A 26,720-nucleotide genomic window follows, 5' to 3' on the forward strand; every position below is an offset into this window, starting at 1 on the left:
GCCTAATCGAGACTGGACCTACAGTTTAAAGTGGAATCTGAACCATGATATGCCTCCATTGGATATCGAACCCGAAACCCCTTGATTACAAGGCGACGACGTTATCACTGCGGCACAGTGGAGGCCTCTGAATAAATCTGAGAACACCCATAATTTTCGTCGGATGGTTTATCTATTGTAGTCTATATATATTTTGTAATGTGTCGTTACACCGCAAGTTTATTTTTTGGCGCGCAAATTTTTACGAATATACTCAAGGTGATATTAGGATTTAGAATATATTCTAAAGAATTTGGCAAAAACAGAAATATGTCGCCAAACGTGTTAAAATAGATTATCTATAAACACGAAAACGTGGCCCTGAGGAAATACCATGCTCTTCTGCTCTTATTGCGAAAGCATTGAACGTTTTACGCAAACCGTGACTCTTGTTTTAGTGTCACTTGTTGCTCTGCGTTCACCTTCTCGCGTTTCACATCGCTTCTAAACTCCTCCGTCGTCCAGACAGCTGTGATACCTTAGGATGCTGCTGTGTGTGATAACACCATGGACGGAGTGGGAGATAGTCTCCTGTGGGGCCTTCAAAAGTAAGTCATCAACAAACACACACACACAGGTTTAAAATTAAGCAATCACCCAAAACTATAAATTTTAGAGTAACACAAATTAGTACCGATTGAACCCCCTCATTTTTGGCATCTTAAATTATCATTCATCAAGACATCCAATAGTAAGTGATGACCGAGAAGTCACCTTCAGTGAAATGCAGGCAGCAATTAGGAAAAGTCAGCCGTGCCCTGTGTGAGAGAGAGCCATGAATACACCACTGGTTAGCATACACAGATAATAATAGTAGTTTGGAACTCACTTTAAACTCACGGTGTATTCCTAGATCAACGTACTTCCTTTACTTTGTAACAAACTCACGGTTGAAAAAAAAACTGACGCTAGAATCAAGTTTTCCATCTAAGATACTGCATAGCTTACCCTCCATTCACAACTTAACGAATGTCTCGCCACACGTCAAAGTGTGTCTACGAACTTGCAGAGCAGCATAAACAGTGGTGCCCAGTATATTCTTATTTGTATATATTGTCCAATTTCTTTTCTTGCTAGTGTGGCTAAACTTGGTTCACTGCACATGGTCTGAGCGGAGCCTGCGTGACACTACGGAGACCCCGGTCTGAGGGCCTTTGAGTGTGTCCGGCTGCTTTTCGACGGATGACTTGTGGTGGTATTCCCTGGGTTTCTCAAAATATGCTCCACAGTTTCTCAGTTAACTTTCAGGCCCGACAGAGATGACATTTCTGAGCCGTCCACTCCAAAGGGTGGGATCCACTCCCAGTCATGATTCCATGCACTTAGTTTTATAATATAGTTCGAATTATCATAAGATCACCAAAATTAATTTACATGCAGAAACAGTTTTCCACTCATTGGAAATTTATACAAAAACTATTGAACAAAACATCTCGAGATTTACAATTTCTCTTTAGTAATAAGAACTGGCAGAACATTATACTATCCGTTAAAATGAAAACTTGACCTTGGATATTTTCTCAGCGTTATTTGTAATAATTCCTTACAGATGTTTTGAGATTGAATTGTGTCTAACTTGGAGAGAATTTTCGCCACCCCCTTTTTTGATGGAGGGCAGGGAGCCAAAGGGCAAACTATATATAAATTCTATCTTATAGCATCTGAAATGATTGTATCCTATGGAATTTTTAATGGAAGATTTTCGTAGAAACAGCTGGTCATATAAACTACTGTCTGTACTTTCATATACTTTAAATAGGAATTCTCCGAAGGTAACTAATTTTATGCATTGAATTGAGCATTATCTTCAAATAATTGATCTATTCGTTCAAAGACAATAATACAAACCAGTATAATTTCCCTCCACAGCTTTTAAGTTACGTTCCACTTTTTTTCTGCACTTGTGGAACACCTGATATATCCGAAATGAAATCGTAAATACGCCATGAACACAATCATAGTATAATGAACATTGATGTTATCATTATCAAGATACATTAGGGAGCATGCTTGTCTCGCGAGTTTTTCAAAATACTTGACCCCGTACTAGGATATTTTAAATTCGATCTATTCTCAAATTCCTATATTTCTACACGGTCTAATGTAAATGGCAATATATGAATCAGTAGTTTTTCAGAGAAAGTAATACACACGAAAATTGTTGTTCATACGTAGAAATTACGTAGTTTAATTCTCATTACAAATAAAACTGTTCTGTTCTGTACTGTACTAGGCGATTTCAGATACTCTTGTAAAAAAAAAGATGGTGCAATCGACGAGGGAACATATTCTGACTAGGGATGGACGATATCGGAAATTTGATATCGCTATATATCGTCAAGAAAATACCGTCACAGACGATACGATACGATATTTTTCCGTATCGTGATATCGGCGATATATCGTCTCCACGATATATATCGCCAAATATCATGACGATATATTGTCTAGTTGATTTCGCCTGGATGATTTTTTTTTCTTTCAACGTCGCGATATAGTTCTGATCAGGCGATCAGTTGGCGCTAGTAATGTTTCTCCTCATTGGAAGGTCTGTAACTAATACGTGTAGTCCTAGCTTGGTAATTCTGATGGGGTTTACATAATTAAGTGCAGTGCAAGGACTGCAGCGTTGGTGCATGTTGTGAGACGAAGTTTTCAGTACTTAAAGTGGATTTAAAACAAGATTTAAAAAGTAAACTTTCATTAAGAATGTTAGTTCTGTTTCCACTGAGGGTAAGCTATTTTATCCCCAGCATAATAGCATTGAAAGGGAAATAAGCTGAACTAAAATGTACAAAATGCTGTCGGAGTTAGTACCCCAAGGTATTCTCGGTTCCAAAAAAAATGCAGATATTGACATTTAGTAATGCACTAGACTTGCATGTTGAATATCATTTTTCGTTTGAATCGTGAAGTGCGTTGACTGCAAATATCAGCATCAGAGGGGGAAGGTGCTCGAAATGAAATCGTAAATACACCACTCCTATATCTTTCTTGGCTACAGAAAATTGTAAATTTCCATTTCGTTTCACGAAGCATTTGTTCTGTCAGACTGTTCGAAACATCGATTTCTAAAAGGTTGTTTCGCCCTGTGACGACGTAAGGAACCGTGAAAATAACACTGTCTCTTGTGTTTCTCGAAAATTTTGCCTAATGGTTTTCTTCCTTGTTTCCCACCCCCTTTTCAGAAACTGTATTCAAAGAGAGGAGTAAATAACACTGGTGGTAGAGATAAGAAGCAATTAATAAAGTACTGGAAAGGAGGGGCTCACAAGGGAAGAAAACCCGGATGGCATTCCCTTCCCTTCCATGCTGTCGCTCATTTCACCCTATCGATTTCCATAAGGCGAAGCAGCGAGGGGATGTATTTCCTAGTTATGCTGAATAACCTCTCCCCCTTATAAGTCGCACCTTTATGTCTTCTACCCCTGGATAAGGCAAGCATTGAAGTAGGAGACTGGAATTATCTCGTGCTTATCTCGTTTTGTCATTGGGCCACGAAAGCTTCTGTGGGTATAATGGCGCACCATTGCAGCCTTTATGGGCAGTGCGTGTCATATTCGCTTCTCTTTCCTCTGGAGTCTAAATTACCACTCGACTGACACGTTTTGAATGAGCTTCTGGTTAAAATGCCTGCCGCGGGAAATGCTAAACTGATGATGTCTAGAGAGAGTTACGTTTGCAATATTCCAAAACGACGCCTTTGGGTTTTGCCCCAGGGACGGAACAGTCACTGTCTAAACATCATGTGAATGCGCAACGTGGGACTTGGACCGGTTGGTCTAATTGCGAAAATGTGCGTTAAAATCAAATAGTGGAAAACTGTGTCGTTCTAGTCCGAAATAACACAGCGAGCTTTGTCGGAACAGGGCTGTTGGCTGTTTATAAATTGAGTGTGCAACAGCCACTTGTTAAATTTGTATGCATGGAAAATTTAATTAACGGGATTAAATATCGTCATATGATGCTAAAATCAAAGTTATTTTGATATACGTATCTTTGCGAATTGTGGCATGTTTCCTCGAAAAGTGCTATTTTTATTTGTAATATTTTTCCATATATTAACCTTTAGCAAATATTTTCACATTTTAGTCATTTTTACATATAATTTACATATTTTCACACTTTTTCCAACATATATTCCATATTCATGCTATTACATTTTTCCTTGTGTTAAATATCATACATACATCGTATTCTGTTCGTTGTGTACCGTGTTTATTTTAAATCTTGGCAATAAATATACCTGTTATTTATTCTAACATTCTTGTTGACAATAGAGAATTCAAGCTCAAGCTTTCGCGGTGAACTCCATTGCGTATTTTAAATATATTCCCATTACTTTTTACCAAGATGGATTGATTTAATAAAAAAATCACTGATTTAAGTCACTTTAAAGAAATAATTTATAGAATAATGTGCATAAGTATTTTGTAGATATCACAATCACTTTTGGTGAAAGTACATTAATCTCGTAATAATTTAATGGTGTTTATTAGGCTCTAAGATAGGAAAATAAAGGAAATAAAATACATGTACTGATGGTATGGAGTGCATACTAAGGGAAATGTAAACGCACATTTCTCTTGATTTAAAATTCAATAATTTTTATGGGCAAAAATAGAAAACATTTTGTGTAGAAAAGTATACAAATACTAATCATGTTAAACCATAAATAGTGTCATTATTATTAAACTATAAATAAACATGCCAGCTGATATTTTTGAAACTACCATTAAAATATTCTCCAAAATTCAGCTACAAAGACTATAAAAATATTTAAGTTAATATTTGAAGTTACACTTACAGAGCAGATCCAGAATGTTTATTATCACTGGAAGAAAAGTTACCGAAAATTAGTATAGTTTCATTAACATACTCAACAAACATTTCCATAGTAGGTACAGTATCAGAAACAGAAAAAGGTTTATTTACATATAATTGTTTTAATTAAACTGTTCAAATATATAGAAATCCTATATCGATATGTATGGTGCCCAAAAACGTACAAGCAATTTTAAGCGTCTTTTTTTAAAAAAATCGATTTAAATAAAAAAAAAACAGATTTAAATTTAAAAAGTCAACAAAAATTATTTTTTACAATAAAGATCATGATTTTTAACCACCCTGCTTCATACGATATTGAACGCAGTTTTAGCCAGTATATGGACAACAGGAGGAGGTTCACGTTTCAAGACTTAAAAGAAAGTTTGGTGATCCATTGTTTTGGTAACATAAAAATAAGGCAAATTTCGTATTTCAATTTTTCATTACGGTTAATGTCATGTGAGCTTAGTTTGGTAATCCATTTTTTTGGTAACAGAAAATAAACCACATTTTGTATTTGAATTTTACATTACAATTAATGTCATGGAAGCCTAATGCATTCTCTTTAGCTAGGTGAGCAGCTAATTGCCTCATTTGTAAGTTCAAATTTAATTCCATATTTTGAATAAAATAACTAAATATATATTTACATATCTAATACTTTTTGGTGCATATAAATCCGTTCTCTGTAATTAATATAGATCCAGCGGTTGAAAATGCGTTGAATTCTGCAGTTCTCTAGTCACCACGCACTGCCAATTGATGGAAATTATACAATAGAACCCTATAGGTACGCGACTGGAGACCAGATAAAAGTATTCAGTTCAGATAGCGAGAGGGGTCAACCAGAGTGGCATACGTAACGATACTCCTTGCCATTACGTCATCAACGCAGTGGCGGCGATTAGGGGACAGTTGCCTTCCAACATTTTGAAACTTTTTTGCCCCCGCTCTATGCTAAACCTTATCAACCAAGGGAAAGCAAACTGTCCTTGCCCCCCCCCCCCCCCTCAGTTTTGACACCTTGCCTACCAGTCTTGGAACCCAATCGCCGCCACTGCATCAACGCAGGCCCGTAGCCAGAAATTCTTTGTAGGGGGGGCGAAGTAAATCCTAGAGGGGGCAAATTTTTAACATATTGTGTCACATTGGCAGATATAACAGGATACACAGAGGCACTTGCCCCCTCACCCAAAATAGATAAGTAACATTAAAGAGATGATATCTTGAAACTGCAACGAACAAAAAAAAAAACTTCGAGCAACATCAAATAGCAATATTTCGATAATGACCTTTCCAGATTGCCAAAGGATATAAAGTTTTAACATAAATAGGCTAATAAGGACTGTATCTACTTGATATTTACAGGTTGATAATGTTAATAGACGATTAATATGTACCAACAGCTTTGGGCCTCTCTGCAGAACTGATTAAGGAAGCCCTTTATAAATCATGCTTCATAATGATTCCCTCTAGCTTCGAGTACGAAAGATTTTTACGCACAAAGGAATCTAACGAGAATCCAACAACACCGTTGTGTTGTGTTATGCAAGAAAAATAGAATTAATTAAATAATAATGGTTACATATTACCTACACTTTGATGAATTGGGTAAAAATGTGTAGCTAATACATTTGTTTTGTACTTGCTAAAACATTAAAACATGGGTCCCTTAGTCCACCACGGACTCTTATTTCTTTCAAAAGGGGGACTCTTGCATCACTACAGACAACGTTTGCCTACTGGTTACGTTAACCATTTTGCAAAATATTGTGTGAATTGTATTATATTATAGTTGAAATACATGTTTTGACAGCTGACAAACAAATAGGAATCCCTTGATTGATCAATGACTTTTTGGATTCCAGTGTCATAATTAATATTTCATATTATGTTTCATAGAAAGAAATTGTTTTAATAGGGTGCAATAATTTTACGGGGCACCATGGCATTCTCCTTAACATTTTTTTTTTCATATAGATAGTTTGGCTCCCAGGGCCGACTCCTGCCGCCCCATAGCTATGGCTCTGAACTTGGACTATAAGAACAGCAGATATTGCGAGCGAAGCGAGCATGAAAATTTTACGAAATGTTTTTGATTTGTATAAAATTTGAAATCGAAGGGGGGCAATTCCCCTCTGTGACCCTTGCAAGTGCCTTTGGCCGTCTGGTAGAAAATTGCAAGGAACACGTGAAAACTAATTCCATCATGAGTATCCAATTGTCCTGCTATTCTTGGATTCTCCTAGTCTTGTTTTTTTTACTTAAATGTTTGCTTCCCCTAGAATGGACTTCTGTCCAAGGTCAGGGGGAGGGTACAATGCCCCCTGCTCCCCTGTAGTTGCGACACTGTTTATGAGTGTCTCTTCATCAATTTCACGTCATCCTTCATTGTTGCGATTAGCTAGAAGTGGCAGAAAAGCAACGCAAAGTAACAAAAATCAAATATCCACTCCCTCTTTCTACCACACTATAACCAAAAGATAGACTTGGGAAACAAAAATTTAAGCAATTCATAGCAACACATCCAAGAAAAACATCGAAACACATTAGGCACCTTTAGTACAATACTACTCAAACTGTCACAGCTGTTCTAGATACTGAAAATTGTGAAATCATTTCCCGAAGTCTAATCTGGAAGGGAATTTTTCCCCCCAATCCTGATACGACCTTATACGGAATCCCATACACCCTAATAAATCACAAAATCAATAAGTGTCTTTGTTTGCTAAAGTATCACATGATATAATTGTAAAGATTAGTGAGAATTCCAGGTAGGAATGTGTTCTGTATTTTTCACAGGGGGGCAGAGCAGGCTCACAGGGGGGCAACTGCCCCCCCTGCCCCCCTCTAGCTACGGGCCTGCATCAACGTATTCGACATCTTGCGTTTGTCCTCTTACCGTGCCTTCTGAAACAGAGAGGCAAGGAATAATTCGACTTGGGCAATTCCCCGATCGCGAATTGTTAACACTGGTAATAGATGGCGTCGGTAGCGAAAATTTATGAAGCAAGTTTGTCTCTTAAATGAATACAAGGGACTCTCCATTATACTATTTTACGTCTTCTCTTCAGCAACTTTTAATCATCTGCAGAACATTTATGCTCTCTCTCTCTCTTTGTCCCCATTCCTTCATCCCACCCTCATTTTCGCTTCTCTCCAAGACAGTGCGTCGTTTAAAATGGCCCCGCTTAAGCAACTGTGGAGCCCTCTATGTTAATTAACATTCTTGCGGAGACAGAAGAGGAGCGTCGCCCGCGCATAGTTAATTATTGTTGGAGACGAAAGAGGGCGCATTGTGCTGCGCGCGCTGCGTCATCTGTCGGATTCAATTTCAAGGATAATTTATATGTAAAGTGTCTTAATTATCAGTTAATTGTATTATCGCGGAGATCCGCCTAATTTTTCCCCTCAGAAAAATTGTAGAAGCTTTCGGTGTGAGGCGGACAAGAGCATTCTTAGCTTGTTTCTAAGTTTTCACAGCAGAGAAAAAAGTGAACGTGAAAAATCAATGGAAGGGAATCTTGGGTTTCCAGGCCTTTATAATGATCTACCGTCTTTAACTATTGTGCGAAGGGCATTTCGGCTTTGTTACGTTCCTGCCCACACGTTTTCCTTCATCCTATTCTTTTCTTCTCTTCTTCCCCCCGCCCCCCGACCCATTCTTCTTATTTTCTTCGTTCGTCAATTGAAGGATTGGCTTTAAAAGTTGAAAGGTGAATTCGGCTTATCCCAGGTTGAAAGAGAGCTCCATCTAGTGAGGTAAAAGAAGAAAGAAATAAAGAAAAGAAAACCTGGACTCTTTTGAAATCTCGAGAAACACAAGGGCATTATAACAGGTAGACAACAGAAGCAGATTTGCCTTTGGGTATTGGGCGAAGAAATGCAATGAAGTTACTCTCCTGACGTCCTTAAGACAAACAATAGTATTTCTTTTCTCCAGATGCTCCACACACAACTTGAGCCAGTGGCACATGTACGATATCATTTCGGGAGTTTGATATTGCAAATAAGGAACTTTGTCAGCACATGCCCAGGGGTGCCCATCCCCCCCAAGGCCAATGGCGCAATCACCCCAAAAGCCAACGGCGCATCCCCCCCAAAAGCCAATAAAGCACCTCCCCCCCGAAGTTCATGTTATAATCCCCATAAAGTATTTAATTAGGACAGTGTTTTCGGATTTTTTTATTTAGTTTTAAACACTTAACTTGATACTCCCCGTCCTGAGTTATTCCTTTTCTTTATCTAACATGTCACTATTACATCAAATACTGTGTAGTGCAAAGTGGAGACTCGATGATCTGTTTTGCGTCTAGTATGAACAAGGTTTACCATTAGGGGATATGAATTGCCACATCAAACTACATGGTATGGATAGAAAGATAACTCGTGAACATATTTAACGTCATAAAGTGCAGTATGATTTTTAATCTGCTTAAATTTATATGAAATAACAATGTGCGAGTTATGTTAAGAGAAAATATGCTCCCCATTCTCAGTTTTGGCACCCAATCGTCTCTACTGTATGCACAGTCCCACGTACAAACGTCAGCATTCAAATTTGCAATACTGACTATGTTTCTGTTGAAAGATATTTTTCAGCACATGAAATGATCCTCAGAGACAAAAGGTGGAGTTTGAGTGTGGATAACCCAAAAAGATTCATGGTGGTCACTAGGACCATGATAAAATTCAAGTATAATTCCTGTTTTTCCAGGCGAACTTTCCAAAAATTCAAAGATACAAGCAGAAGTTTTCTCTATTCCAACCTTACGTATTACCGACTCTCACCCTCCCTTCCACACACAAGAAATATTAACAATATAAAGGGTTTGTACGATTCCAATGTACCAAAAAATTTACTTAATCAGCTTCAAGATATATTACAGAGGCAGTAATCTTCCGTCTGTCAGATAGATTGTTCTGCAAAAGACACTAACGAAGTAAACGTATTGAGAAAATTGTGTTTTATTTTCCATGTAGCTTTCTTTTTCTTCCTTAAAAAAAGCTAAACTGAGATAAACTTGCCTCAGGGCATTTATAAACATGTATAAATTTAATGGGATTTCGATTAATACAAGTTGAAAATTTTCACGTCTACGAAGAAAAGATTGGAATAGAGAAAACATCCGCTTGTACCTTTTTTTTATGTTTTGCCAAAATTCATGAATAATTTCCAGAGACAATAATTCACTCATAATTTCCGGAGCCAAGAATTCACGTGTAATTCCTTGATTCCAAGTGAGTAGCCACCCTGATATTATGCAGAAAATTATACATACGTAATTCATTTTTCATATCAACATGTAACTTTTTCTAACAGCACGAGTGCAGTATTATAATAATTTGTAGATAATTTTGAAAATGATATAAAGAAATGAAAATTTGTTTAGAAAATTACGTAATATTTGGTTATTACGGTTCTTGTGAAATTTCGTTTTTACCGATTGTATCTGATCAGTATTTTTCATGAATTTTGTAATTAATTAAGTCTTTTTGCAACCTATTTCAGGATTTTTCGAGCCTAATTTAAGGTTTTTAGAACCTATTTTAAAATTTTTAGAGCCTATTTTAGGAACCTAAAAGCGCACTTTTTAGAACCTAAAAATCCGAGATCTACTCATGACGTAGCAAAATAAGGAAAATGAAAGGCAAATACTTGTTACTACAATGAAACAGTTTGCTCTATTGCATATGAACTTCAAATGTTCTCTTGTGAGCCAAATTGTGTCTCCACGCTGCTTTGTCTACCTCGTTTTTCTGTTTTTAAATTTACCACAGGCCAACCCCCCCCCCCGGCTTTTTTCCAACGATGCAAGCTTTTGACAGCTGCTCTTGTGCGAGCTGTCATGGCATTGTACTCTACGAAAGTAAAAGGACATTTTAATAACGAGCAATTTATTGGTACATTTCACAAGCACCATACACATGACTGTGCTCGTCTTTGTTCTTCTGTTGAGCATGAAAAAGTTAGCATTTTTTTTTTTTTTTTTTGGCCATGCATGATTTTTTTTTTTTTTTTTTGGCCATGCATGATACAAGAGTCCAATGTGAGGCCTAGTTTTGGTCTTCCTGTTCTAAAACATTCAGGTTTCCGCTGCTGTTATCAATAAAGTGTAGGATTCATTGTGCATACCTCATAAATTGTCGAACTTTCACGTTTTTGTACGCTGTTGTAATTTTTCTCGTTAGGCTTGTTTTATTCATAGTATAGATAACATTTAGTTTCCACTCTCGAAGTTAAAATATAATTTGAATCCGCTTGTTTCATGTGGTTGTCAAAATTATTTTACAACCGATCAAGATCGAAAGTATGGTTTGCTTCAGGTTAGAAATTTTCATCAATGATTTAGTGTAGCATAAAAGCATATATTAAAAATATACTAATAGCAGAGCCTATTTTACGGAACAAGATGGTTTCGTCCTCACGCCCGTGACCTACACTGATGTTACATTACATCCTCGAAATCTCGTGAAATGAGCCAACATGAAAAGGGATTTATTATTACTATGCTTCCATATACATACAGAGTGATTCAAAAAGAAATTGACACTTGAAAATTCATATTTGCTCTTGTATTGAACATAACCGTGGAAGTTTTGTCTTTTTACACTCATCTAAGTGTGTGTCTGGTCACACGACAGGTATCAAGTCTATGCTCAAATTCACTGTAAATCCGCTGTAACACGTCCTTATCAATGTTTTACCACAGCTGCCCGGATTCGATCTTTACTTAAGCCGTGCTCCTGAACTGTGGGTTTTGTACAGTCTCTCCTTCACAAACCCCCCACAAGAAGAAATCCCCGCTGGGCACTGGCTCCGTGTGTTGTTTTCTGGGAACTGCGTTGAAATGATTTCAGAATCCTTTCTACACGTTCTGCTGACGTTGATGATCTTCCACTACCCTTTCCTTTACACATGCATCCAGTCCTCTAGAATGTAATCACCCAATCGTAGATGGGTTGCCTGTTAGGCGGCGATTTGTGAAATTGGGCTCAAAACTTGCGAAGCACTCTCGTTACGGACTCTGTCCTTGCAAATTCCATGACACAGAAAGCTTTCTCAATCTGTTTTGCCACCACTGACATTTCGCAATCTGTTTTGCCACCACTGACATCCTGGTACATACAGTGGGATCCATGAGTATTACAGTGCAAAATTCTCCATGACTATTTTCATTAATTTTTCTCTACATCCAAGTGTTCTTAAGCGATGTATTTTTATGTATGCGGGTGTAGAAGTTGTCAACAGCTTGTTTTGAGTTTTCTTTTAATTCTTGAAGCTCTTATAAAGTACACGTACACGGGATGGACAATTTGCCCGGTAATACTCATGAATCCCACTGTACAATGAATTGCAGGCTGAAAAAAAAATATGAAACTACGAGTCGCTCCACCAGTACGTACAACTCACGCTCACATTAAATTATGATGGGTGAAACAACTATTACATATCATCAATTTATTTTTGAATTATCCTGTATAACTATAGATCTGGAACTTCATCTGTTAATGCAACGGGTATTGTATATGCATTATTGCTACCTAATTTATGCATGCCTCATGCCGTCACATCAAGCAAGGTACATTACATCACAATGGCCAACCATTATCGAGGAATATATAACAAGGTCTACTTTAATAGTTAACAATGACCACGTAACCCTAAATCCGAACCCTTGTTTTTGTTGTACAACGAGAATATGGTGCCGCTTTGGTCATAAATTACCATAGAGGATCGAATAAGTAGTTGAATCGTCTTGGATACTGTTTATCACAATGGTGCTAAAACATGCTGGAGAAGACTAAGAGAGAGACGTTCAGTCGAGGTAAACTTTCCGTGCCGAAGCTTCCCACCCACCACTTTTGCGACTGGAGATGGTTTCGTCTCGAAGTCTCGAAATATGTAGTATAAGCAACATATACAAGCGTGTCACCGCAAAACTTTCACAGCGAATATACGTAAGTCATTAAGGGAAACAACTGCTTAACATTTTCTTGCCGTTGCCTTCTAATCAAGGGTCCCGGTTCGATACCCCGGTGGAGGCACATGACACAGTAGTCCGAATCCCACTTTAAACTGTAGGTCCAGTCCCGATTAGCTTTTCTGTGCGTAAAGTGGACTTAAAACAGCAATTCTGACAAACAAACAAACATTTTTCTGTGCGACTCCTCGTTTTGATGCCACGAACCCTCGAAAAACTGCATTTTATCGTGAACCTGTGCAACTACCCTACACAGGTATACAATTGGCACTAATGGATTAACTTTGGAGTTACGATAACGATAAGCAAACCTTGTGACATTTATAAATAACAAGTCAGCCACTCGACTGTTTACTTCAATGTCTTGCAATAAAGCAGTTTTGGTTTCTGTGAATTTTTCATCTGCAGCACGTTCTTGTTTACCGAAGTCTCGGACAGTAAGCCCAGATCTCGTCTCGATTTCACAGAGGCCTATTGCGTTGTCGCTTCTCGTCTTCGACTTTCCTGTATATACAAACGGTCCTTAGATCTGACAACAGGTGGGGGGGGGGGGGCCTAGTAATTACATTTAATGCCCAGTTGCTACTCCGTTCTTGGATGTCGTACGAATAATGTCCTCGAGTGATCTCTACCTTTCCACAAGCGACAGTGGTATTTGTCGATCTTCTCTGAGTACCTGCGTGCACACTTTACGTTACAGAAGTGATTTACCCATTCACCCCAAGACCACCAAAGTTTTCTCAACGCCAACCTAAAATTTTTAACGAAGGTCCAAATGAACCCTTCAAATTCGAACTTACACCCAACCGGATGGGAAAACCCGAGACAAACCACTGCGTCACAACCATTCGAAACTCAGCACTTATCTAGAAGATCCGAACACAATACACTGCAACCCAATACTCTAACTTTATAATACCATCAAGTAGTAAACTTATTTCCATCGACGTGTCTTTTGTGGATCGTGTGGGAGACGAGGACCAAATTCGGACCAAAGAATGGAGGAATCTCCTGAACAAGAGACGCTGGAAAGGGAGCGAGGAGTTGGTACCGCCATCAAGTGTTCCTAATTGCCAAACTTTGTCCTGGGTTCCGTTAATTGCAGTCAGTCGGTGGTAATTAGCACGCGTCGGAAGATCCAGACTGATTTAATTAATCCAAAGGAATAGCAACCTACCACGCAGTTTCATCGATGATGAAAACTGACCTGTTTTACCAGTATCACAAAGATTTTTTCTAAAATGGAGAATTATTTTGTGACGACTTGGTACACACAAAATTGACCAAACTTATATTTAACAATTCAAACAAAGATCGTGTATTTCCTACATTGTACCTGTACAATTATTATCTTCAGAGCCAAACTTTGATGTTGGTTATAACATGGGCGCTCGGAAAGAACGGTGCTATGCTACCAACCCCCCTCCTCCCTCCTGATGATGAATGTCAACCAAAAATTAAGCATACATTTTACACGTTCATTTCAGTCATCGTACTTTTATAAAGGACTGATGATAATTACAAGTAAGACTGGTACATTGTTGTCGCAGGAATGCCAGAATTCCAAATTGAAGCAGCGTTTTTTTGAGGGCTCAGCGGTCTCACTTCAATACCTAACATTCGGTGCTCAATAGGACGACGTCATAGTATGACACTGTAAGAGTTTGTATTTTCGGTTGAACATAGGATTTGGAAAAGGGGTGCTGAAGGGGGTGCGGAAGAAAATTAAGGGTTGCGCAAGTACCCATTCGCACCCCCCCTGGCGCCGCCCGTGACGTCCATTGTTATAACTCCACTCTTTGTCCGAACTTGTATGTGCATGCACACACACATTACAAGAGAATGCTGCACAGTATAGGAAATTAATAAATTTTGCTCTAAAAAAATCTACACTGGACACAACCAAGAATCGAGTACAATACACATAAAACCACAATTCCAATAAATAATTATCGAATAAACCTTATGAAAACTCTCAGTATGGATAGGTAAGTGCAATAACCTATTATGTGGTCCAGTGCAATTACGTTTCGATGATTGAGGTCAGTGGCCTATTAATGACCTCTCGTGGGGACAGATTCTTTTATTTTTAACTCTCGCCACTAGGTTAATCGAGAATATACTGCTGGTTTTCAACATGATTTCTTTATTTTAGACGTCAGTGAAGGAGTCTGAATTTACTTTTTAAATTTACACGAGTTGTTAACTTTGGACTTCTCGGTGGGGTCAATTGTTTAATTTGGATGTCAAAGCAATATCCTTTTTTTTTACATCAAGAAATGGAGGGATCGATCGCCATTAACTCATTGTTAATTGTCGGATAGGGTGATCCCTTAATTGTAGAGATCAATGGATATTATAATTTTATATAGGTATGTGTGTATGTCATGGTAGGAGTGGTTACTCCCCTCCCCCCTTCCCTTTCATTCATCCATGTTTCATATACAAATACCTTTCTTAATGAAGTGCCCAGGGCATTTGCAATTGAATTAATTTCAGACAGCAATAAATGGTTCATAACATAAGTTGTATTTTTTCTCTTTGTAGAGTGAATGACCGTATCATCAGTGCCAATGGAATTTCCTTGGAGAATGTGGACTACGCAACCGCTGTGCAGGTACTTCGGGACAGTGGGAACACGGTGGCCCTTGTGGTCAAGAGGCGGGTTGTTCTGCCGTCAACTCCAGAACCACAAACCCTCAAGGTCTCCCTCACCAAGAGCAAGAAGAAAGATGGTGAGCATGTTTGTCATATGAGGGTGATTCACATACTTATTCATGTCTTAATTTTAAGCTTATCTACATAGACTGGACAAACTTTTATAAGTTTCTCACTATTTGTTGTTAGTGCAAGAATTTGGTTATGGGAATGAATATTCAATATTTCATTGTAATTAATACAGAAGTTGTTCCTCAAGGTCACACCTGAAATATAATCAGTTCAAGTTATATAAAATATATGCAGATCATATTTGCTTATAAAATATACTCAAACTTAAAAATATATAGTTAATACTGTTAGAATGGTGTATTTCAAAAGTTAATCAAGGATATGCACTAGTATTTTGACACATACAAAGCTAAAATTAGTCCATAAAATGTACATACATTTTCAAAATCTAATTTCATATGAAAAAATTATTTACTTCAGTTGATTAATCGATTGAAGTGAATTTAGTCTTTGGTCTCAACATCTGATGCACAAGGAATAACGAGAGAAGTTGACTAAAACCAGCAGAAATTTTCGTTGGCTTGTGCTACATTGTAGCATTCATGTAAGAACTCGGAAGTCTGAAATAATGTGATATTTACTTAAGGTAAAATATTATTAGCTTTCCTTTATTTCTTGTTGAAAAGAAAAACGACAAACTTGAAAACCTTAAGTTTGTAATGGGCAAAGACTGCCCTCTTTTTGCAGAATAGATAAGAATTCTAAATATGAGTTATCGGAGCATTCCATGATGTTATAATTTTGAGGAAAAAGAAAAAAAATGTAGTCTGAAGCTGTAACTAAACAGCACTGTTATGCAGATGATCCTACTTGTAATTGTAGCCTGCAACTAATGGTTGATGGTACTTGTGTATAGAGATGTTGATTGATAATGTCAAAATTAGACAATTACATGCTGAGAGTGTGCGTTTGAAAGTAAATCAGTAGTGAGTTTTACATATTATACTATTGGAATTATATCTTGTTCATGAGCATTTGATAATAAAATTGTTTTTATTTTCAGATTTTGGCCTTCTACTGGGCTGTAAAATTTATGTACGGGAAGTAGTAAGTAAAACATTAGCTGAAAAAGATGGAGGAATTCAAGAAGGTGATATTCTCCTGAAAATCAATAATCATTCCACAGATGGCATGACACTAAAAGAAGCAAAGAAGATGATAGAAAACACAAAGGAAAAGCTTAGCTTGGTTATCAGGAGGGACCCTACATCTCGCCTTGGGGAGCGGCATGCAAGCCATAATACTTTTGAACCCACTTCCTTAGTCAAAGGTAACTAATATCCTTTTTTTCCATCCCCTACATGGTCGCAATTTCTCATTTTGTACTAAAATTTAGAAATGAGAATATTTAATTAATTTTGATAATTATAATTGTCACATGATAATTGCATATTAGTTTAAAAGTTAAATTCCAGATAATTTTATGGATATATTTTTATAAGTAGTCTCTAACTTGTTCTAACTTGTTAAGAATACAGAATTACAAAGTACAAATTGTATTGTCTTGTTCTAAACCCATCAGTCCTTTTCTTACATTATATCTAAAATTTAGGTTCTGTATGATACAAAGGACATTACAAATTGAATCTGTACTTTAATGATTATTGATATAAGTACAGTGTTGAAATTGAAGAGAGGACCTCTCGCTCGCTTTCTGGATTTTCTTTCCCTGGTTCTACACTTCTGATTCATTCACAACTGGAGAAAGAAAATGTCTTCTCCTCTGAGAGTATGTGTACAATTATAGTTATTTTGTATTATTCATTAATAATATTTTAAAGATAGGAATTCCACAGACATTCCATGAATTGTAGTGCAGACATGTGAAATCTCTGTGTTAAAAAAAAATATTTTCAATAAAACTTGACTGTGGCTTTTAATAAATATCCTTTAAGTATGGAGGTTGTTTGCTTTATATCCGACCATTTTCGATTCGGTGCTGCCACCTGGCGTATCATGCTGGAACTATGGGTCTGCTTGCGGGAGTAGTGTTGTGTCTGACCTTGTAGGTGCGTGAGTGTTGGTAGTGAATGTTATCAAATGGCGCCGAAAATCAACTGGTATTGGGAGGGTTACGTAATGGCCCTTTTCCATGCTAAGTTTTCATACGTTCACATTGTGAAACAGTGTCGGGAGAATGGGTTAACACTCGGGGTGACTACTGCAAAAGCTATTGTGGCCCTTTACATACAACAGGCTCGCCTTGCGAAACATTCACCCACGAAAACCACCAGGAGAAGGGCTGCAAGCCGTGTACACCACCTTCTACCACGTCACATTGCCGAACGTAAGACAAACTGAAGGAAACTGCATGAAAAGTACCTGGCAGGTTCCAAATGGAAGGAAGTTGTCACAATGGATGAATCATATGTCCATCTCACTGCTGGTGGTCACATTCGGGCGATCACATACCGTGACATTGACGGCAAGGGGCGCAGCAACTTTGTTTGTCTCAGTGCAGGGAAAGTTTCCCTCGTGGCTTTATGGTTGTGATGGAATTCGGATATTAGGGTATTAGATGATTCGCAAGGTGGACAAAAACGTGAAGGTGAATGCCAGATACTTCCAAGACTCCATTCTGACACCTATCTATCGGCGAGACATCCCACAATTGTATGGAATGGACGCGAACCAGGTGATGATCCATGTGGACAAGGCTTAGAGTCATACCGCCAGAACATCACTATGTTTTTATCAGGAAATGGCAGAGGAATTAGGAATTCGTGTCATTCCGTTTGAAGACATTCCTGTGAAAAGCCCAGATGCCAGTCCAATGGATTTTTGCACATTTGGACTGTTGAAACTACATCTTCCACGTCGCCACCCACGCACCATGGATGGTCTATGGAAAGCTTGCAGGGAGGAGTGGGACAGAATTCCCATGCCTGTCCTGCGCTGGAGCTTACTACAATGAAAACTGCGATGCCGGGCGATAGTCACAATGCTGGGCGTCCAATAGAACATGATCGGTTGTGGCGGCGCGGTATCTCTTAAGGTGAGCACCCGTCAAAAATGGTCGGATATAAAGCGAACAACCTCTGTAGTACACTGTGTTGCTATTTTCTTTAGTAAAGACAGTATTTGTAATGTCTTATATTACATATGATATAACCGCCCAGGTGTAGAAAAATACAGGACAACCAGTTGCCATGCTGCCTGAAAATTTTCACCTGGTGACTGAATTTTTAAATCAAGTTGTAAAAAAGATTTTTTTAAAAAAATATTTTGAGTTCGATTATGGAAATTTCCATTATTTTTTTCTTCTTTTAAATAACAAGTACAGTATATGTTTCTAAAGTTTGTGTGTTTACTGTATCATGTGCATCATTAAATTGGAATAATAAACATACGATTATAAATGTTTGCACTGTTGCTAACCAAATTTTAAAATCTGCAACACTATGGTAGAGATCAAGGCCACCCGCAGTATTTTTTCTCAGAGGGCAGTTATAGAAACTTTTATTATTATTATTATTGCTATTATTTTGTGGTTATTATTATTATTACCACTACTACTACTACTAATGTTTTTTCCAAAATTATATACATTTGCAATTTCTATATTCTGTGTACTTATATAAAATTTGCATAACTGGATATTTAACACATTAATTCATATAGGATAAAAAGCTGTTTTTGATAGTTAGATAATAAGTATAAAATAGATTGTAAGCTTAAATGTAACCCTACTTCAATAATAATAATAATAATAGTTGCTGTAACTTACTTCCTATAAGTGAGAGAAAACAATAATTCTTGTTACAAAATATCGCTGCGATTTTGCCATTCAAATTTAATTAACTCTTTCCAGAAATCTCAGGGGGGGGGTGCATGTGCCTGCCCTTGGTAGAGATGGTCATATATTAGAATGTATTGCATAGTTATTCATGCAGTTACCAGTTGAGCCTTCTTTAGGTGCAAGAATTAATTACTTTTAATCCAATCTTTTATTAATTAATAAATTCAATGTTTTAAGATCAAATTTTGTAACTTTTCTTAACCTCATAAAAAAATGGCACCTGAATTATTTTTAGTTTTGTCTACACCTGATATAACATATCTAGAATTGAAAAACAAGTTTTTGATCTTACTCACTCCACTCTAACTTTTGTTTAGTTCTAACACTCCATCACAAAATTGTATATCTGTGTATCTCTACTACACAATGAAGTATATTTGTGTATCTGTACCTCTCATCAGTTTACTTTTATTGATCTGTTGAGAGAAAAATAAGCACAGCTTGTATAATAGTGGAAATTGAGAAACCGGTTTGTCTTTCAGATTTACACAGTCCTTCAATGTTCTTAGATATGATGGACACCCGGCACAATTATTCTGCACAAAACTTATATGTACAGCCACCTACCCGTGGAGTTCTACCACCATCTCATTCTCATCTCCATCCACAACACAATGTTGAGAGGATGGAAGACAAGAACAACCTTGCACGATTGGCAGGCAGATCTCGTGGACCCATTCTTAATGTTTCTCTTAGCCAGTTGGATCAACCAGCAACCCCCGTCATGCATGGAGACGGCCATGGAGTAGAAGATGGGGATGACCCACCACCTAGACCTCCACCTCCAAGACCCGAAGGTAAGATACTTTGATATGCAATGCATACTTAAGTAAGTACTGTTTTGGTCATGGACGAAAACACCACATCTAAAATACATTTTGCCTGTCTGGGTTTTTTTGTCTTCACCTTGTAACTGTACATCAGTTTAAGTTTCTACAGTTTATGTACATGTTCTAAATTGTTCAGATTCTTCAGAGAATGTTATCATTTTCTTAACAAATAATTATGTTGTAACAAAACTTAAATTTCTTCAGCAAATGCATGACAATCCAAAACATATTTTTTTTTAATTTTCAACTGAACTGAAACTGCTAAAAGATTCAACAGTATTCAGTATTATTCACAAATATGCAAAATTTGTTTAGGATAATTCACATTCCTTTAGTACTCATCCAAGTAATGAGCAAACGATGTAGTTATAAAACTTTACTTCAATATTTAAAATATATTTTTAGAAGATAATTATAGAATCTCCTTAATCTTTAGTATTCATTGTTGATCACTTTAAATGTTTCAATAATGATTAATTTTGTAACCATGAAAACAACCTCTTGTAAAGTGATTGTGTAGTCAATTGCAGCAATCATGAGAATCTTGTTGATTTGGTGTTTTAAGTCCACTTTATGGACAGTAAGGCTAATCGGGACTGGGCCTACAGTTTAAAGTGGAATCCAATGATGAGAATCTAAGTGAACTGCTAGTAAAGAGTTGGCTGTAGATCTAGTTCTTCTGAATTGTAGTGTGGTGCTGTAGACACCTTTGTCATCTTTATTATTTCTGCATTGAGTACTCTTGCATTAACTGTGAGATGAATACAAGTAGCAAGATTTAACTTTACATCTTGAGCCAACTTGCCTGGTGAAGTAGTTAGTATAGCATGGTACAAAGTGAAAGAATTTAGGTTTGAATCCCGACAAGGCATGATCTTTCTTTGTTTGTTCATCTGTTTTCACCAGTTCACCATTTATCCTCATTATTAATGTAGAGGTAAAAGAGCAATATAAAATAACCAAGTATGTAAATGCTACTTCTTATATTCTATTGTTAAGATATAAAGAAATTCAAATGAAAGAAGAGGTTGGAGTGCATACTGTAATTGTCGTGAATTGACATGAATGAACCAAATCAAATCAAATTGTTGAGGGTTGATATATGACACAATATTGTTAAAACAGTGTTCTTATTGAAACCACACATGTAAAGAAATTATGAAATAAAATTGCACCATTGATTAAATTTGCTTTCCTCATAATAATATTATTTGACTTTACTTTCTATTTTTCAGATTACTATAGCAGTAGGCGACAACTGTATGAAGATGATCCTTTGCTACAAAGATCAAAACAACCTATGTAAGTAACATAACAATGATGAATTCCAGGTATTGGTAAATGTGAATTCAACTTTTTTTTAATGCGAGACATTTTCTCACACTGGAACTAGATTGTTCTTCATGTTGATATATTGCTATAACATGACTTCTTCACAGACGTTCGTTTTGTTTGGTCAGGCATCCCAATTTTTACCTTACTATTTAGCAGTCACAAAGATTTACTATTTAGAGATTTCAGCAAGAATTGAAGGCTCGGTCAGGATTCTAATTCAGGGGTCTGACATACCGTGCCATTGCTCTACCAACTGAGCTGGCCCTGGTTTTGCCTGATTTTTTGCTATTGCTGTACACTTTCTTGACTGTTCCTTTTCTGGTCTTGGAGCCAATCTCCTGTGCTGTTGCAACATTTCCTATTGAAGAAAGTAAAGGCTGACATGATTGCTTCCGTGTAGAAGACTGTTAATTCCATAGCTGTTGTATGCAGTTACATATTGACAGGTTTTATATATATCAGCCAGTCGGAGAAAGCTGTAATTTGCTGCACATGCAATTCTTTAACTTTTAGCAAACTAACAGTAGCTATGTTTACCACCTCCACGTGGCAGCAATTAACATGCAATTTCTTCAAAACCACATACGATATTTAGTTCTGTCTTTTTTGTTCATTTGTATACACATGAATATATGACATACTCAAATCACAAAACAATATATCCATTGTTAATATAATTAACAAACAGAGTTTGAAAATGTCTAATTTTTCCTCCTCAACATATTATGGGATAAATTTTATAAATGGGCTATTTACTCTTCAATTATCACTTTTCCAATATATTTTTCTTTTACTTTTTCAAAAATGGGCAATGGGCATTACATGTACCAAAGATTGGCTTTTTGTCATGCTTCCATGCAAATTTGGTCCACCCACCACCTATAGCACTAATGCTAGATGCAATTTTCTGTAACCTGGCAACCCTGCTTTCCATGTACATTGTTGTCCCCCTCCCCCCAAGAAATGTAACCCTATTTTCAACACAACTTTTGCATGGTTGTAGGAATGCACCACTGCTACATACTACATTTTTTAAAATTCACTTTGGTCTATTGTGGTAGTCACAGGTGCATGCCGAATTTTAAAGAAAATTCCGATTGTCTTCTTCTTTCTTAACTTTCATTATTGGGAACTACAATTTATAAAGTTCACCTCCACTAAGAGCCATGATTTTTTGGAACTTCGCGGGAAGTTTAAGCGCGCACCTGAAAAGTGCTCCTTCAGAAGAGGCAAACCTGTGGTAGTGGCTCTCATCCACTAAAGTTTAATCTTCTGCTCTATAGTAGACCCTCAAAATAAGATAATCAGTTTTCTTGAGAACTTTGTAATAATTACCTGCAAATGAAGACAAATTCTGGTCTTGCAATTCACCAACTTTACTTTGGAAATAACATTTGGATTTTTGCATTGATCGTCACCAGTTTTTTTTTTCCTCCTTCCTCCTCCTCCAAATAAAGGTTACCAAGATTGTGCAATAATATTTCATTCCATCCCCAGGCCAGATCCTCGCTACATCACATTCCAGAAAGAAGGATCTGTGGGAATTCGACTGACTGGTGGAAATGAAGTGGGAATTTTCGTTACGGCAGTTCAGCCCGGAAGTCCTGCCTCCCTTCAGGGGCTCCAACCCGGAGATAAGATTCTGAAGGTGAGATGTGTCTGCATGCAGTCAAAGGTATTAATTAGTACACATGTGTTGTGCTTTATTTTTCTTTATTTATAATTTTACTTCATAAAAAGTAAATTAGAAGTGATACTTTGCAGCCATTTCAAATACAACAATAAGATATTTTTTTCTGGAATGATTTGAACATTGTAGATGTATTCGGGTCATTTCATGTCAAATCAACAAGGTTCTCAACCTTACTGGAAGAGCCACCTGAGTTAGAAAAATATGCCAAGTTGCATATCCATAGATTTTGTATTTCCGAAATTTCAGGGGTTTAAAATGTGCAATTTTGACCATTCTTTTTTCAACATTTTGTTAACTTTAGATTGCAGGATTTTGGCAATCAGTGCACATATAGAAGTGATTCAGACTGTGTTGGAAAGGTCTTGCAAGGCTCTTTCACATGTCAGGGTAATAAAAAAATCAATTGAAAGTTGTGTGAAGAAAATTTTGACAGCAATTTTCTCAAAAATGTTTCTTTTAATTTCTTTTAAAAAATTACTCAATAACTATACAAAATTTTAAAATAGAATGACAATGGAATCTGGAGTTATGTAGATTTAAGTTAGGTTAGGCTACATTAGGGTAGGTTAGGTATTGCATAACAACATATTTTGATAGACAAATTCCTATAATTCGAAAGTAAAAGTCAAACCAAAATGAAATACAATATAAACACAATATTTTTTAATTAACTTGCATGAAGCTGATGTTTACATTCCCAGTTATTAAAAATACAGGGTGATTCACAACAAAGTTCCAGTCCCAAATGTTCAGACAAATTGTCATTCATATTAATCTAGTTGCCATGCTGTCTGTGTATGCGCAATGTGTGTGCAAGCCAAGTCGAGAACTACATGCAACATGGTTCCATGCATAATAATTACCTGTGTATTTGTGGATAACTTTCCATTAATTTAGTGTATTTTATATTCTTCTAGTTATTAAAATGTAAGTAAGTCTCCATACATGTTTTATTTGTGCCAGAGTGTAATTGAAATACACGATACCACACACCCAAACTAGGAGCAGCAGGCAGTTGGCATGCGGTACTCTACCATGCTGCAAATGTATACAGCTGCCTGCTGCAGCTGCCATCTCCTCTTCCTCCCCTTCTGCTGCAGCTGCAATCTCCTCTTCTGCATCTATCTTCTCCACCTCCTCCTGGTGGAGGAATGCAGTGGTTTGGCTTTGGATTCCATTTCAAACTGTAGATCAAGTCCTGATAAGTGGGCTTAAAGCAAAAACTCGTCATCCTCCTTTGCTGCCACAAATATCTTGTGCTCCTTCTCTTCCTCTGTTGCTACTAATGTCTTGGGTGGCTCCTCTGCTGCCAATAATGTATTTTGCTCCTCCTGCTGCTGCTGCTACCATCTTGTTGTCCTGCTTCTCTTTTGCCTCAGCTACCATCTTCTCCTCCTCTAGTTTGCTGGAGCTACCATCTCATCCTCATCATCTTCTGCTGCACTACCATCTCCAATACCTCCTCCTCTTGTGCTGCAGCTACCATCTTGTGCACCTCCACCTCTTGTGTTGCAACTGCCATCTCTTTTCCCTCTTTGCTGGAGCTACAATCTCATCCTCCTCCTCCTCTTCTTCTGCTGCAGCTATCATCTCGTCCATACCCTCCTTTTCTGCTGCAGCTATCATCTCGTTCACCCCCTCCTTTTCTGTTGCAGCTACTATCTCGTCCACCACCTCTTCCTCTTCTGCTGCCGCTGCCATCTCCTCATTCTCTTCTTCTGCTGCAGCTACCATCTCCTCTTCCTCCTCTTCTGCTGCAGCTGCCATCTCCTCTTCCTCCCCTTCTGCTGCAGCTGCAATCTCCTCTTCTGCTGCAGCTATCTTCTCCACCTCCTCCTCCTATGCTGCAGCTGCCATCTCATCCTTATCCTCTTCTGCCACAGCTATCTTCTCCAGCTCCTCCTCTTCTGCTGCAGCTACCATCTCATTCTTCTCCTCCTCTGCTGCAGCTGCCATCTCATCTTTATCCTCTTTTGCCACAGCTATCTTCTCCAGCTCCTCCTCTTCTGCTGCAGCTACCATCTCATCCTCTCCTCTTCTGCTGCAGCTACCATCTCATCCTCTTCTGTTGCAGCTACCATCTCATACTTCTCTTCTGTTGCAGCTACAATCTCATCCCCCTCCTCTTCCTTCTCCTCCTCATTATTAAAGCAAAAAGTGGTGGTTGAAGAGTTATAGCTCATTTTACAAGATATACTGTATCTAGCTATCTATCTACGTATCTCAAGGACCGGTAGTGTAGTGTTTCCTGAGAATCAATGTCTGACCAGACAACTAAAACAAATTCTACACACAAATTTCTAAAAAAACATTGTTTTCATCATTTACAAGTCTCAGTATTTCAAATGAAAATCACCTAGTGCTCACTGTTAAGCAGTAAATTTCCTACACAATATATTGTATGCTTTTGTTTTGTACATTGTTGGGTGATAGATTTTACAGAGTGTTTAAATGTGGGAAACATTATCTTTATTGCAAAGTTAAGAGTTGAAGTGTAAAGTATTGTAGTAATTTTTTCTGTTGTACAGAATAAAACATATTTTACATCTTTCAGGTGAATGACATGGACATGAAGGGTGTGACCAGAGAGGAGGCAGTGCTCTTCTTATTGAGTCTTCAGGATCAGATTGACCTTATCGTTCAGTACCGCAAGGATGAGTACGATCAGATAGTGGCTAATCAGAAAGGGGATTCATTTTACATCAAGTATGTTCCTTCTATTATTGAAGTAAATTACTCTGGATATGAGCGTTGAATAATGTTTGGTTTAGGCCTGAGCCGATACCGATGCCGATTTATTGGTATCGGTATCAGAAACATGTACCGATACCAGACGATACTGTTCCAGCATTTTGGTCTTTCACGGGGTCCGCAGAAATGCCGTGCAACACTTTCGCAGAGTCTAATTATCCTGGAAATTATGCAAAATCAAAACTTTATTTTTATTTTACACCAATTTGGAATGAAAAACTGTATCTTGTGATTACATAACATCTTTATTAACATTCTGATGTAATTTTTAAATGTTATAAAGCAAATTTCTTGGTAAATTGATGCATATAAGTGGAGAAGAATATTTACACACCAATATTGATCAATATTTTGAACAAATTTTAGTTATTCCAATTTCAAGTATTGGTATCTGTATCTGTGGGAATCGGTAAGAGTATCGGCATCGGTATCTGTTGAAAGTGGTATCGTCTCAGCCCTAGTTTGGTTTGCTTAGTATACTTTATTTACCAGACACAGAAAGTCAAAACATGCTTTTTTACAATAATAATTCAAGTTATTTTCAAATGAATGCTGGAAAAGCTATCCAAAGAAGTGCTAGAGCAAGAGTTAACTAGCTTATCCAAAGATTATTGTTTTGGAAAATTCTGTAATCTTTAAAATTTCTGCTGATTTTGTTGTATTTAAATTTAGCTTTAAATTTGTATTGGATATTATTACTGGGAAACAATGTAAAGAGAGTGAAACTTTCA

General features: G+C 37.3%; 1 protein-coding gene across 11 annotated transcripts in view; it reads left to right on the top strand.

Annotated features, from left to right (window-relative positions):
• Positions 1-26,720, top strand: part of LOC146000248 (tight junction protein 1-like) — a 424,918-nt gene that overhangs the window by 353,719 nt on the left and 44,479 nt on the right. For 9 of the 11 annotated variants that reach the window (XM_083137770.1, XM_083137760.1, XM_083137717.1 and 6 more), the window contains exons 3-8: positions 15,399-15,586; positions 16,585-16,851; positions 19,863-20,177; positions 21,446-21,512; positions 23,043-23,220; positions 25,793-25,944. In XM_083137770.1, coding sequence (XP_082993896.1) covers positions 15,399-15,586; positions 16,585-16,851; positions 19,863-20,177; positions 21,446-21,512; positions 23,043-23,220; positions 25,793-25,944 — 1,167 coding nt within the window. The remainder of the gene's footprint in view (positions 1-15,398; positions 15,587-16,584; positions 16,852-19,862; positions 20,178-21,445; positions 21,513-23,042; positions 23,221-25,792; positions 25,945-26,720) is intronic. The other 2 variants (XM_083137697.1, XM_083137707.1) reach the window with 1 other exon arrangement.

Source organism: Lepisma saccharinum, chromosome 1 (genome assembly GCF_977018435.1).
Source record: "Lepisma saccharinum chromosome 1, izLepSacc3.1, whole genome shotgun sequence".
Classification (NCBI taxonomy): Eukaryota; Metazoa; Arthropoda; class Insecta; order Zygentoma; family Lepismatidae; genus Lepisma; species Lepisma saccharinum.